The sequence below is a fragment of the Cynara cardunculus genome (genome assembly GCF_001531365.2).
Source record: "Cynara cardunculus var. scolymus isolate 2C chromosome LG 13, CcrdV1, whole genome shotgun sequence".
NCBI classification, from domain to species: Eukaryota; Viridiplantae; Streptophyta; class Magnoliopsida; order Asterales; family Asteraceae; genus Cynara; species Cynara cardunculus.
In genome coordinates, this window is record NC_037540.1 from 41,125,046 (window position 1) to 41,139,236 (window position 14,191).

Genomic DNA, 14,191 nt, shown 5'->3' on the forward strand with positions numbered 1-14,191 from the left:
ATATATATATATATATATATATATATATATGCATATCAACAACTACTATGCAGTACTTAATAATTTATTTGACACTAAATAACAATCTTGCTTTTATGTTTATCTAAAACTTTGTATAACAATGTCATTTTCAGACAACTCAATTTTGTCCTCCTTTTGGAAGTAACATGACTACGAACTGTTTTGACTTGAAAATGCTACCACCATCCATTGGGGGTTGTGGCAGTGGTTTTGAGGTCCAGGGTGGTGAAATATTCCATGTGTCTAGGAATTGTGGTTAAGGGTGTCTAAAAAATTATTCGATCCAATTAGAATTGATCGATCGGATCTAAAATTTTAACATCCAAATTTGATCGATCGGTTCTTGGAATAAAACCATGCAGTTCACCATTTAATTCCACATCTAATTACTATATACAATTAATTACATTTTATGATTTTGTCTTTTAATTTATATTTATATGTTTTTTTTTCAGTAACTTAAGAAAACATATGATTGATTGGTTAAAAATTTGATCAAAATATAAGACGAATCCAATTCGATAACCAATTGTAGTATTCAAATGGACGAACCAATCCAATCATCCGTTGCATCGGATGGATCAAGTGTCCAATGTTAGTTGGATTGGATCAGATAACAAATCCAACATTTAATGGATGATTTGAGCAAATCCACCTAAACCCATTAGATTTCAACCGATGAACACTCTTAATTGTGGCTAGAATTGAGATTCGATAAACACCTCTAATTATGGTCAATGAGTTTATTAGCATTGGTTTCTTGCAGAGTCACAATTTGTTCATATATTGTTTGGGACATCCTTCCTAAAAAAGAAGACCAACATTTTGCAATAGGAGCTTTGAGTGACGAATTTGCTAGGCATCGTGTCTATGGATATGGATTTGCATCATTTGATATCAGACAGAGATAGAGTTGTAACTTCACGCCACATGTTACTGAGGAATTATGAGTTTATGCACCATTCATGATGAGATGCAAGAATCGTGACTTGTGAAATTAGGGAGTTTAGAGAGAAACAAAAATTATGTAACAAATTAAGACGACAAGTGTAGTTAGGGAGGGATATTTTAAGAATTTAAATTAGTCATATTTTATTGTATAAATTAAAAGATGTATATAGTAGTTAATTATATAAGTAAACAAAATGAAATTTGTAAAATTGTATGAACAATTCAAGTAACAAGAGCCACATGATATATATATATATATATATATATATAGTGCCAAATCTATGCATTTTAATTAATTAAGGGAAACATATTTAGCTAATTAATTAATTAATTAATGTTTATCTAATTAATAATTAGCAACTCATCAAACTATAGGGCATAGGCTATAGGGCATAGGCTATAGGCTATAGCTATAATTAATAAGACAGAAAGATATTATGGAAGTTGGAATTATATATTGAAATTAAAAGAAATAAGATCAAAGCAGTAGGAAATAGGAATAGCTTAAAAGCAAAAACAATTGTAGTCTCAGACTCTTGGTAAGATTTTAATTTTACTTAATGAGAAGTAATAATAAGTTCCATTCATTATAATATACAATTATATATGGTTTATTGTTTATTGTTTATACATACAACCAAACTAACCAAATTAAATATTATACATACCAATTATCAATCCATTTGATTATTATTAATTAAAGTTACTTATTTATAACTCCAAGGACCTGTTTTGTAATTTCAAAGAATGATACGTGGCTTCTTCAAACCAGACGTGGCATCAAATCATCAAGTTTATATACCAATCAAGCCAACGGAGCTCTACAAAATTCCACTCACTTTTTAGATTTCACTTTTTAATATATATATATACACACACACATTATATTGATAATAACCTACACATTTAACCAGGTTAAATACATAAAAAAATATGATCATACATTTTCGTATAATTTTTCTTTTTATATAAATATAAATATATATATATAGAATCATGTAAAAATAAAAGTTAAACTGAAAAACATAAGAATAAATCGTGTCAGATATATAGGAGTTAAAGACAAAAAATGTAAATAAATATTTGAATCTTTGATCACTTCTAATCTCATACCCCTTAAATTACGTTTATTATTAATCTCATACCTCTTAAATTACGTTTATTATTATGAGATTGATCCCGTGAATCTTGATTGATCTATTATATCTTGATATGCAACATTAGTCAAAGATATTATGAGATTGATCCCGTAAATCTTGATTGATCTATTACACATTAGTCAAAGATGGAGATCACTTTCATAATATATATATATATATATATATATATATATGACAAAAAAAGATTGTTATAGTTTTATTATTTTATATACATCATCCTTGGTGTCAATTATATGTAGTTCTTATTGAAGACAGAAATAGTAACATTGATATTATTTAGTGTGGTATCCATGCATAGTTGTTAGATTCGAGGTTACCGAAATTTTGTGCCCGAACGTGATTTACGTGTTAATTTAATTACATTTTTACAAGTTATATATATATATATATATATATATCGGTTGCATGCAGGCCAACACAAACAAGTTCACCAACAATTAACCAAACTCGTAAATAGCCATGGCCAACGACGACCAGCTTCACATAGCAATGCTTCCATGGCTAGCCTTTGGCCACCTTATTCCATTCCTTCAACTAGCAAAGCTTATGGCCACCAAAGGCCATAAGATTACCTTCATTTCAACACCTCGAAACATCCACCGACTACCTCAAATCCCACAAACCCTATCACCTTTCATCACTTTCCTCCAAATCCATCTTCCAAACGTTGACAATCTCCCTCCAAACGCCGAATCCACCAAAGATTTACCCCAAGAAAAGGTGAAGTACCTCAAAATGGCCTCCGACGGTCTCCGACTACCCGTCACAAACTTTCTCAAAACCTCATCTCCAGATTGGATCATTTATGATTTCACTACCTACTGGTTGGGGCCAATAGCGGCTGAACACGGCGTCCTCACCGCTTATTTCAGTGTTTTTCCGGCTGTTGTTCTTGGTTACCTGGGTTCCCCCGAGTTGTTGATTAACGGCGATTATTACCATGAACCACAAGAGTTTAGCAACCTACCAAAGTGGGTTTCATTCGAATCCCATGTTCGACCGAGCCTTTTTCAGTTTACGAGATCCAATGAAAACTTCAATGATGATGAGGCTGAAAACGTTTCTGATGCGTACCGGCTTGGAGCCACCATACACGGCTGCGACGCGGTGGTCGTCAGAAGTAGTTTTGATTTCGAGGCGGACTGGTTGAAACTCCTGAACCATCTTTATCAAAAGCCCGTCATTCCGGCAGGGCTTTTACCGGCAGCAGGTGCCGAGGAGAATACAAGTTGGCCGGAAACGAGAGAGTGGCTGGAGAAGCATGAGAAAGGATCGGTTGTTTATATTGCTTTTGGAACCGAAACCAAACCGAATCAGTATGAGTTAACTCAGATAGCTTTAGGATTAGAATTGTGTGGTTTACCATTTTACTGGGTGTTAATCGATCAACGTGGGCCATCAGATGACGTGGCTATTGAATTGCCACGTGGGTATGAGGAGCGGACACGTGGACGTGGGGTGGTGTGCACGAGGTGGGCACCTCAGTTCAAAATTCTGAGTCATGACTCGGTAGGGGTGTTGTTGATTCACTCAGGTATGAGTTCAGTGGTGGAGGGGCTTCAACTGGGTAAACCACTTGTACTGTTGCCATTCTTATTTGACCAAGGCTTAATTGCAAGCTATTTGGTGGAGAAAAAGATGGCGTATATGATTCCTAGGGACGAGTTGGATGGGTCATTTAGTCCAGAATCGGTGGCTGACTCACTGAGTCTTGTTATGGGGAAAGAAGAGGGGAAAATATATAGAGACAAGGCTAGAGAAATGATGACGATATTTGGGGGTAGAGAGATCCAAGACAAGTGCATGGATGAGCTATTGTCTTTTCTTAACAAGTCATTGAAATAAATTTAAGTTAAATGTGTTATAAATTATATATGGTTTTGATTGTATCAGGTATAAATTTCTCTTCATGTTTGCTCTCCTTATCCAAGCCTCTATCTTCATGGATCTGCACTCTCTATTCTCCATCAGTGATCATTGCTTCTTCCTCCATCAATCTCATTTCTCATGCTTCTTCGGTCTCCAGCCGACAACCCTTTCATCCTGCAATCTCCGGTCCTATTGACGACGGCCATCCTATATATGCTGATGCTCTCCATCCATCGCAGATATTCTGATTCGTGCCTTGTGTTTTCGATTTTTGCCTTGCTTTTACAGATCTACCTTGCGGTTTTCGTTGTTATTTCTTCAGGCCGACTTGCGTTTTTTGGTTGGTATTTAATTTCTTCAGGAAGCAAGCTATTGATAAGCTTGATATCAACGAGTAATAGTATCATGTGTTTTTTGCTTTAAGGTTCACCTAAAACTTGAGTTGCAAACCTGTGTGGCCCTGGAAAAGTTCTATGTAATGAAAATTATACCTAAAACTTGAGTTGCAGACTTGTGTGATCTTGTGGATGATTTGCTTTGGGTTCACCTAAAACTAGTTTTTTTGAAGTTGTTGAATAAGATGGTTAAAATTGAAAACATCAGAGTCTGTTTCCATTTGTATGTTCTCCGGACAAAAATATTAGAAGGGGTAAAATGGTAACCTCTCACATTTAACCAGGTATTTAGCACAACCACCGAAAAAAAACTTATTTATTAACATACAGACAACTATATCCATACAAGTCTTAACAAAAAACAAATCGAACGGCCCTGAGTGTATGTGTTAAAATCTCTAAATTTGGAGAACACCTAGATAATTAGGGTATACGCAGGATGGGTTGAGCGGTTTACAACAATTTTACAACCCATCCAATTATCGCAGTTTGGAAAAATCTCAACCCAATCCAACTCATTCAAAAGTATAACCTAACCCAACCCTTGCTGGTTGCATTGGCGGGTTAGTAGTTACATAATTTGACGAATGAAATAATTCGTAAAACTTAAGTTTATGGGTCATAATCTAAAAAAGTTACAATAAGTTTATAGGACATTTTTGAACGTTTCAACAAGTGTTTTAGAATGATCTTTAAATAAATTATCGTATTAGTTATTTTATAGAAACGTTTTGAGAAGTGTCTCGTAAACTCATCTATTTATAGGACACCTATATTCATATGATTTTTTTTTCAAGTCGTGTTGTATAAAATAACTAATATGACACTTTATTTTTAAAAACATCATAGAATTTGTTAAGACATCCAAAATCATCCTATAAACATATTGTAACTCTTTTAGATAAGACATTTTTCTAATGTAACTCTTTAAAAAGGTCATAGATTGATGGATTCGTCCATCAAATATCTATCAATATCATTCATATTCTCCAACATATCAATTTGTTGTTGCTGCAAATAAATCAATAATTTTCCTTATTAATTAGATTATTTGTCATCATTATTTGATCGTGAATCTCTTTTGGTAACCTATACGTTTAGCTAAAATGAAACAAAATATAATATCAATAAAAATTATATAAACTTTATAAATTAATAACTAGGCTCAACCCAATTTCAACCTCTCCTAATTGGCGGGTTGACGGTTTTTTACACCCCTATCGATAATGATTATAATAAGAAAGAAATATTATTTAATATATCTCTACCAATAGTAAACTTTGAAAATAAAATTGAGGTCTTTCGATACAATCAAATAGAAAGCCCCAAGGACACCATATTCTAGAAGTCTAAATTATGTGATTGAATAAATCATCTTTTATGTGTTGCGGGTCGAGAGCTCCTTCTCCTTCCCCCTAGTCAAACTCCGATTTTGTTTTTTCCATAGAGAACTCTAAGGATAGAACAAGATCCATTTTGCATCATATCTAAGGGATTCCTTGGTTTGAGTCGAGGAACAAAAACTAATATTTTATTAGATGAAATTACAAAATATAATCAATATTATAATCTCTAAAATCAAAAATCTATTAAACTTAAATGTATTTTTATTTTAGAGATATAAAATTTTATTCTCCATTTTGGATTTTTTTTGTGTGGAGAATATAGATGTTGTAACGCCCTTCATACAAATAATTAATGAGTTAGATAATATTAATGTTCTTCTATACTATAGGCTCATAATAACTTGTAACTATTTTTTATATAATGTGTATTTACTAATTACAATACTTTAAATCTCGTTAATTACTTTACTATAGAAAGGGGTGTATTGGATATAGTGGTACGGGTCACTGTTTTGTTCCACTGTCGTAGTGGCAAAAATTATAGGGTCGTGAAAAGTGTCGCCGAATATATTTTGAAACTACGATAAGGACATAAATTTCCTTGGTAGAGTTGGTTTGGAAGTTTTTCTTTTACCAACTGTCATTTTCTTAATTTTTTTAACTTTTAATTTCCGATTTATTTATGTTTTTGAAAAAATTTGTAATAAAAGTCCTAAACATATGACCTCACATATGAAAAACAAATGAATTAACCAATAAAACAACGATGATTTTATGTATCTATACATTTCTTTTATAATCAAATGGTGTCACCGTTTAAAAATGTTTCTATCTCTATTTTACTAGAACATATATAGGATGACCAATTACTAATTATACCAATTTTGGATGGTGTTTTTATAAGATGTTGCTACACTTATTCACCTGATTTAAAACTATCCCAAGTTCATAAAACAATAAGCTTAATGCGCTAATTTAAACAGAGGGACAAAAAAATTGTTTTTCTTGTTGTGCAATGAATTTCATACACTACCAAAATTTTTCACCAATATAGCTTTGGAATTAGAGCAAAATATTGATAAATGACCAAAATACTATTTTTCTGAGAATTTTGAAACCAAAATCCAACTATCGTGCTTTAGATCGATGATGTTCCATGGTGGTTTAAAACAATGGTGGTTGATGCGCTCGAATCGTAAGTGTGCACACAGTGGGCACAAAATCCCCAAAGTGGCGGTGCAAGTGCACGCCGACACTCTGATCGCTTCAAGTAATAAAGTGGTATAGTACCAAAATCATTTCCACAGGGACTAGACTTACAGAGAATCTGAGATTTTCATGAACTTCTTGACACATGTTTCGGTTTGAGAAAATATTTGAGTTTTGTTTGTGCAAAGCTTAGAAATATGAAATAAACCTTTAATATTAAAAGATGGGTACGGGTGTAATCTTCCCTTAAGAATATTGTTGGAACAGTTTGGTCAGAAACTCATGAGATTTCTATAAGAACTCCGATATCTCGAAAGTGAATTCTTATATATTGTGCCCACATAATGCCCACAAAGCGTCCAGTTTTATCAATCTTTAAACTTGCCGAATTAGCTAATAGATAAAAAGATATCTGGTTCCACTAGCCTGAAGATTTATACTCACAACTCATTGTCGTATAAACTCGACTAATATTTGAACATTAGCTAAAAACATGCAGAACCCGCATCTCTGCGTGATTATCAAAGACTCTCTCAAATCTTTGTGCATCATCTAAGCTATATTTCAGATCCGCCCATCTCTGGATCAAGGATCTAATATTAACACTTCAAAGTGATCAGCTTATCTGCGTTGAGCTTAAGTCCCGACTTAAATGACCAAGCTTAAGAATCAATAAAATTGACAACACCCAAGTGCGCCTTCAAATTCTTAAATTTGACTCACACCCACACCCAATGGGGTGTTTAGCTCATAATAAAATTAGAAGACATGGAGAAAACAGAAGAAGAAAAATGCATAATAAATACTTGAACTGAAAATAACACTTAAACTGTTGCCCACAGGGGCATACAATACATAGTGGCGATAATTAAAGACTAAGTACAAAATAAAATTAAAAGCAGAAATTAAACTTGTTTTACTGGTGTAGAACTTGAAAGAATGCTCCAAGGTTGCTTAGCTGAATTGTTGATGGAGTGAATGTCTTCCCAATGAGAGAAAAACTTCAATATATAGTGAAAAAGTGAGAACCGGACAAACTCTTCGCCCAAAGGAAGAAAGTTTTCATCGACTAAAATGTAAAGACCCCCCATCACTTCTTGTATACTTTTTCAGGTCTAGTCACTTTTTCTTGAAAGGTTGAGAAAGGTAAAGTTACCTAACCATTAAAATAATGAAAAGGTAACGAAGACTTTTTCATTAAAATAATGATAGAGCTACTTTATTGACATTTTATAATTCAACCAGACCCATTTTTCCAAGTAACCCAAGATTTTCGGATCTGATTTCAGAATTAAATCCCATTAATACCCAAGAGAGCCAATATTTGAATTTTGTTCAAATCCGTTTTGAGGAAAATACGCCATAGGAAAAATGTAAGCAGAAAGTGGGCAAATTACCAATAGCAATGAGAAAATAATTCAATTCTTGATCTTTCATCACCTCTTAACATATTTTGGACAAAAAATACAGGATAAGAGCAAAATGAGTACCAAAGACACAATAAAATAGGGGTATTGAACAACAAATAACTCTCACAAATTGAGAGTTATTAATGGTCGATGGTTGTTTAGAACGGTGATGGTCGACAGTGGTTCAAAACAGAGGTTCAGAACGATGGGGGGTCCAGATCGATGGTGGTTCATATCAAGCAGGGAAGATGTGAATAATTTTGTCTTTTTGAAAAATATAATTGAATTCCTTATCAACTATGATGGAATCCATTTTATAGGTAAACCAAACACCTGAATAAAATTTGGTTAATGAAATTGATGATTGTAGTTCATTTGAATACTGTCAGAATACTACGAATCAAATATCCCCTAAATATCTAAATTAAAGACGAAACATGATTTATGTCATTCTCGTTGAGTTTCTATCTTTGATATTGAGATCGTATAATCTGATGATTGATTTTTATTAGACTGTCATACACATACATACTTAATGTTTACAAATAAATAAAAAAAGATATATTTGGATTTAAAGCTTTAAAAAGAAATAATATAAATCTTTCTTTTTTTCTTTTAAATTTTTTGATGTAGCAAAAGGAAAAGGAAAAGGAAAAGGAAAAGGAAAAGGAAAAGGAAAAGGAAGCAGTGGTATATATAAGACAACAAGTGTTTGATGTGCATCGTAAACCCTTACTTTTTAGGGTTTAACGTTCCTTCCCTCTTCCCTTGCTGCTCTATAATGAATTCTCTTATCTTCAGAACTTCTTCCACCAGGCTCACTGCTCTTGCTTCCATCACCGCCTGCAACTCCCTCAGGCTCCTTATTCCTTCATCTTCACCACCTACTGTCACTCTTTCTTCCAACAAATCTCAATTTCACATCGCTCTTTCCTTTAGGGTTTTGAGGAGGAATGTCCACGCTTCCCGATGGGTGGCTGTTAGCTCTTCCACTCTCTTCAAACAGTCTGCCGGATTTGCTGTTGCATACGACGAAGACTCTTCTTCGTCTTCAGATGGCCTTGACGTATCTAAACTTGGGATTTCTCAACACATTGTTACTGCTCTAGCCAAGAAGGGTATAACCAACCTCTTTCCAATTCAGGTAACTTGATATTTTGCCTTTATTTCTCTACTAAAATTTGAATCTTATATGTCTCTATGTACTAACATCAGTACATGTATGAATTTTATTTCTCTTTTACTTTACAATATTGATGTTTTTAGGCAATTGTCGCCAACTACGTTGAGCCTTTAAACATGTATAAGAGATAGAATTCTTCTGGCTTTGAATCATTTGTACAGTGAAATGTTGCTCTTTTTTGGGAGGGAAGAAAATTATATCATAGGAAGCACAAGTAAACAGTGGTTAACCTTTGTAATCATGTTCTTCTTTATAATATTCAGAGAGCTGTGCTGGAGCCAGCAATGCAGGGGCGCGATATGATTGGTCGTGCTAGGACGGGGACAGGGAAAACACTTGCTTTTGGTATTCCTATCATGGATAACATTATTCGATACAATGAAAAGAATGGGTATGCAGTTAGTTTCTTACTCTTTGGCTGTTCCCTTTGTTTTTGCTTCTCGATTGTACACTCCAGTTGGATTTATTGTGGAATGTGTTTCAACTTATTTGCATATTTGTTATTAAGAGAATTCCATCCATTTATCTGCATTCTCATTAAATGGCAGAAAGGGGAGAAACCCGCTAGCCATTGTCCTGGCTCCTACCAGAGAACTTGCTCGCCAAGTAGAAAAAGAATTCTATGAGGCTGCACCAAATCTGTATACACTCTGCGTTTATGGGGGTGTACCCATCCAGCGTCAGATGAGCACGCTTGATCATGGTGTTGATGTGATTGTAGGCACCCCCGGACGGGTGATTGATCTGATTAAGAGGGGTTCTTTGAAGCTATCGGAAGTCAAGTTTGCTGTTTTAGATGAAGCTGATCAGATGCTCAATGTGGGTTTTGCAGACGATGTTGAAACAATTTTTGAACATCTGCCACGAGAGCGTCAAAGTATGATGTTTTCAGCAACTATGCCAAGTTGGATTGTAAAGCTTGTTCGCAAGCATCTAAAGAATCCATTAACTATTGATCTTGTGAGTGGGTCTGGACCATTTTCTATTCATTCTGACATTTAACTTTTTCTTATTTAGCTACATGAATCTGTGATGAGTTATTAACTGAAGCTACTTCTTAATCGCAGGTTGGTGATTCTGATCAGAAACTGGCTGATGGAATCACCCTATATTCGCTCGAAGCTGAAACGCGTGATAAACCCTCGGTTATTGGACCATTGATAGCAGTATGGATCTATCGTGCTCTCTGGTTTTGGCAAGCAATATTGACAACTGTATTTTCTCCTGCTAACCTTGTATTTGTTTTACTTTCAGGAGCATGCAAATGGTGGTAAGTGTATCGTTTTCACCCAAACAAAGCGTGATGCAGATCGATTGTCATATGCCATGCAAAAGCACTTCACTTGTGAAGCTCTGCATGGGGATATCACTCAAAATCAGAGGGAGAGAACACTCTCAGGCTTTAGAGATGGCCGCTTCAATGTTTTAGTAGCCACTGATGTAGCTGCTCGTGGTCTTGATGTACCCAATGTTGATCTGGTGCGTATTTCTGCTTTATTAAGATTACTCTAGATCTGTGAAGCCCAGTAATAAGTATTGCATTGGAGAAAAACCACTTTGTGTGTTGTGAGTTTTGATGAAGCTGCCTGATTTAATCTTCTGTTTTTGACTGTTGGATATTGGTACGAACATTGTGCTTTGAAACAATATACTGGTGATATCTAATTACATTGTTGTGCGAAATCTCTATTGGCTCATTTTGTTGTTCTTATAATGTTCATTTACCAATTTAAATCTTGTCTTTAATGATTAGGTGATACATTATGAGCTACCAAACGACTCAGAAATTTTTGTTCACCGCTCTGGAAGAACAGGTCGTGCTGGAAAGAAAGGAAAAGCAATTTTAATCCATTCGTCTCATCAGTTGCGAGATGTGAAGGGATACGCACGGGACGTTGGATGCAAATTTTTAGAGGTAGCTGCCAAATCATTTTCTTCTTAACTGGTTTATCCACTTAACTTTTTCTTAAAGTGATTAGTTATTTCATTCTCTACTCTTTTTTCGAAATCCTTTATTTTGAATGAGCATGGCATGAATATAAAAGAGCGTGTAGGATTTTATACAGCTTTTCGAGTCAAGACCCTTCTTTTGAAAACTAATCAGTGCTCCATATGTCAACATAACAAAATCAATGGACTGACCCTTGCTAAACTGTATGAAATTTCCAATGTTTTGATGAATGGGGTCGAAGTTACCAAGACATAAATACAAGACGGCCTATCTTTTTTCACATCAAGTCTCTTTGGTGTGTTTTAGATTTTCAGAAACAGTCCAAATAAATTATGTTTCAGAAGTCTTGTTGAATCCCAGAATCATTGTTTATGTATTTGATGTTTGATTTTGAGTTTTATTGATTAAGTGTGATGTATTACTAGCTCCCTCGAATTGCTGTTGATGCTAGTTCAAGAATTGAACTGGGTAGTGGCTCTAGCTCTTCGGGTGGTAGATTTGGTAAATCAGGATTTGGAGGATCCAGTGGGTATGGTGGTGGTCGTTTTGGTTCAAGTAGTGGCAGATCATCTCGAGATTCTGGTTATGGTGGATCCAGTTATGGTGGATCAGGTGGTGGATATAGAGGATCTAGCTCTGATCGTGGTAGTGATTTTGGCGAGCGATCAAGTGGGTTTAGCAAGTCAAGCTCAAGCGGGTTTAAATTTGGTTCAGATCGATCAAGTGGTGTGGGAGGCCGTAGAAGTGGATTTGGTGATCGTTTTGGGAAGGGTTAAGACAGATTTTGTTATTCATGGAGGTAATTTTGATAGTTGTGTGTTGTTTTTGGTAGTTATTCCAGACAAAGATTATGAGCCGTCGTTGAGTATTTTCATTGACTTTCTTTCTATGCTTGCAGCAGCAGCCGGTCTTTGAATTAGATGGGTGGTGGCTGGTGGTATTATATCGGAAAAGGGCAAGAATTTTGTTGTTTTTGAGTTATATTTTTTGTAAGCAATTCTTTGAGATGCTCCTGCTCTCTTGGATATCAAATTTGTTCATGTATGCTTTTGTTTTTTGGGACTTGACAGAAAATGAATACAAAATCTTGTATACACATGATATGTTCATATATATAATGTGAAAAATAGGTTTGAAATTGTGAAACTGATTACCAAATGCTTACCCGGATAAGCGTTTGCCAGGAATCTTATTCGGTAAGAGGGCAGGCAAGGAATGAGAGCCTTACCCAATAAATGCTTATTGGGTAAATTGTTGCATACGATACTTATTTAAAATCTTTCCACTAGTTAATATTTTTGAAGAGGAAAGGATATGATATTCTTTGTTGTTGCTTAAATTAGAGGTTTGAGAATAGAAAAAAAGGGGAATTTGATGTTGATGTATGGAAAAGTGAGTTTATTTGAAGAAATTTATGATTGGTGTTTTATGCGTATTTTAATGAACAAATAGTTTAAAACATGAAAGGCTACTTGTTACAAGTCGGTAGTCAATTAAATTTGATGGTGGTTTGAAATTAGTTTATAAAAGAGGACATGGACATGCCCATGGCCATGGAATATGTAATGGTCTTGGTACGGTGGTGACTTTGAAGTTTGATGGTGAAAGGCCTTTTGACTTTTATTAAATTCCATATTTGTTATTAATCATGAAATTGTTGAAAAAACTTATTTTCTTAAATCTCAATATAATAATAAGTTAGAGTGAATTATTATTATTATTATTGCCATAGAGAAGCTTATTGTCGATGTTTTTTAACACAAAAATTATTGAAAATTGTCAACAAATTTTATCATCTCAAAATTAGTGTTTTCAATTTTGATATTGTTCTTCATCCAAAATCAACCAATCATATCTTAACTATAGGGAGATTCATACATATTACCATGCTTGGTGACTTAAAACTGAAATAATTTCTTAGGAAAAAACAAGTTTTCATATTCACATAGCCAAAAAGACGAACAATAAAAACCAAATCGTTTTAATATAATATAATTAATTGATTTTTTTAATTTAAACAAGTTGAATCATAAAACGATATATCTTATTTTATTTTCTTTGATATCCTTATTGATATATAGGTGTATATACATACATATACTTACGAAAATTTTACAACAATTGGATGCTTTCTCTATAATGGAAATGGAAATGGAAATGGAAATGAAAAGTGGTGAATTCATGCATGTTTTTCTCTCCATGCCGTTTATCATCTAAATTAAGTAAATCAATCCAATTTGTTTATATAAATTTATGATTTATAAAATACCAACAACTTTAACTAATTATAAATTAGCATGATACAAAATCTTAAGCAAGATCCGGATTCGCTTCGTCTTGAACACCCACATGAACTTGAATGATGTTATATATAAAGAATTAGTTTTACTAAAAAAATGTAGCATGCCTGAATGAATCTAAGTGGGGTTTTACGGACTTAAAAATCCATTTGAAGAAGAATTAAATAAAAAATTAGGATAATTTTGGTAGCGAAATTTCTAAGTTAGTATAGGAATAGGAAATTCCGATGCAATTGCAAAATGTGAATTATGGTTTCAAACAGCTAGCGTCTATACAATATTGTAGTTTGTTTTGTAGGAGTAATAATAATTATTATTATTATATTTTGTTTGAATGGTTTGACCTTGACCAACTTGCAGTTCTTTGTGGCTGATTGACCCAGTCGTCTTCTTCACC

The 14,191-nt window shown here is 34.0% G+C and overlaps 2 protein-coding genes across 4 annotated transcripts; both read left to right on the plus strand.

The window, feature by feature from the left end:
* The first annotated feature begins 2,561 nt into the window (after positions 1 to 2,561).
* LOC112525353 (UDP-glycosyltransferase 91A1-like) lies at positions 2,562 to 4,504 on the plus strand. Of its 2 annotated transcripts, XR_003070422.1 has the most exons (2): positions 2,562 to 4,187; positions 4,290 to 4,504. XR_003070422.1 is itself a non-coding variant. In XM_025135453.1 (1 exon), exon 1 carries the CDS (start codon positions 2,592 to 2,594, stop codon positions 3,975 to 3,977), a length of 1,386 nt encoding a protein of 461 aa, XP_024991221.1. In that variant the 5' UTR covers positions 2,562 to 2,591; the 3' UTR covers positions 3,978 to 4,302. The 2 variants fall into 2 exon arrangements, 1 of the variants encoding a protein (XP_024991221.1); XM_025135453.1 differs by having other exon boundaries at positions 2,562 to 4,302.
* A 4,615-nt stretch (positions 4,505 to 9,119) lies between these two features.
* LOC112526118 (DEAD-box ATP-dependent RNA helicase 53, mitochondrial-like) lies at positions 9,120 to 12,590 on the plus strand. 2 transcript variants are annotated; one of them, XM_025136507.1, is made up of 8 exons: positions 9,120 to 9,504; positions 9,807 to 9,934; positions 10,092 to 10,503; positions 10,611 to 10,709; positions 10,798 to 11,022; positions 11,297 to 11,458; positions 11,920 to 12,293; positions 12,393 to 12,590. In XM_025136507.1, exons 1-7 carry the CDS (start codon positions 9,142 to 9,144, stop codon positions 12,268 to 12,270), a joined length of 1,740 nt encoding a protein of 579 aa, XP_024992275.1. In that variant the 5' UTR covers positions 9,120 to 9,141; the 3' UTR covers positions 12,271 to 12,293; positions 12,393 to 12,590. The 2 variants fall into 2 exon arrangements, with proteins under 2 accessions (XP_024992275.1, XP_024992276.1); XM_025136508.1 differs by having other exon boundaries at positions 12,396 to 12,590.
* The last annotated feature ends 1,601 nt before the right edge of the window (positions 12,591 to 14,191 follow it).

Bases quoted from the DNA above. Each gene is read 5' to 3' on its own strand.
- LOC112525353 (XM_025135453.1), top strand. From the start codon at position 2,592: ATGGCCAACGACGACCAGCTTCACATAGCAATGCTTCCATGGCTAGCC.
- LOC112526118 (XM_025136507.1), top strand. From the start codon at position 9,142: ATGAATTCTCTTATCTTCAGAACTTCTTCCACCAGGCTCACTGCTCTT. The intron at 9,505-9,806 runs GTAACTTGATAT...TATAATATTCAG, and splicing joins CCAACCTCTTTCCAATTCAG to AGAGCTGTGCTGGAGCCAGC. The intron at 10,504-10,610 runs GTGAGTGGGTCT...TCTTAATCGCAG, and splicing joins ATCCATTAACTATTGATCTT to GTTGGTGATTCTGATCAGAA.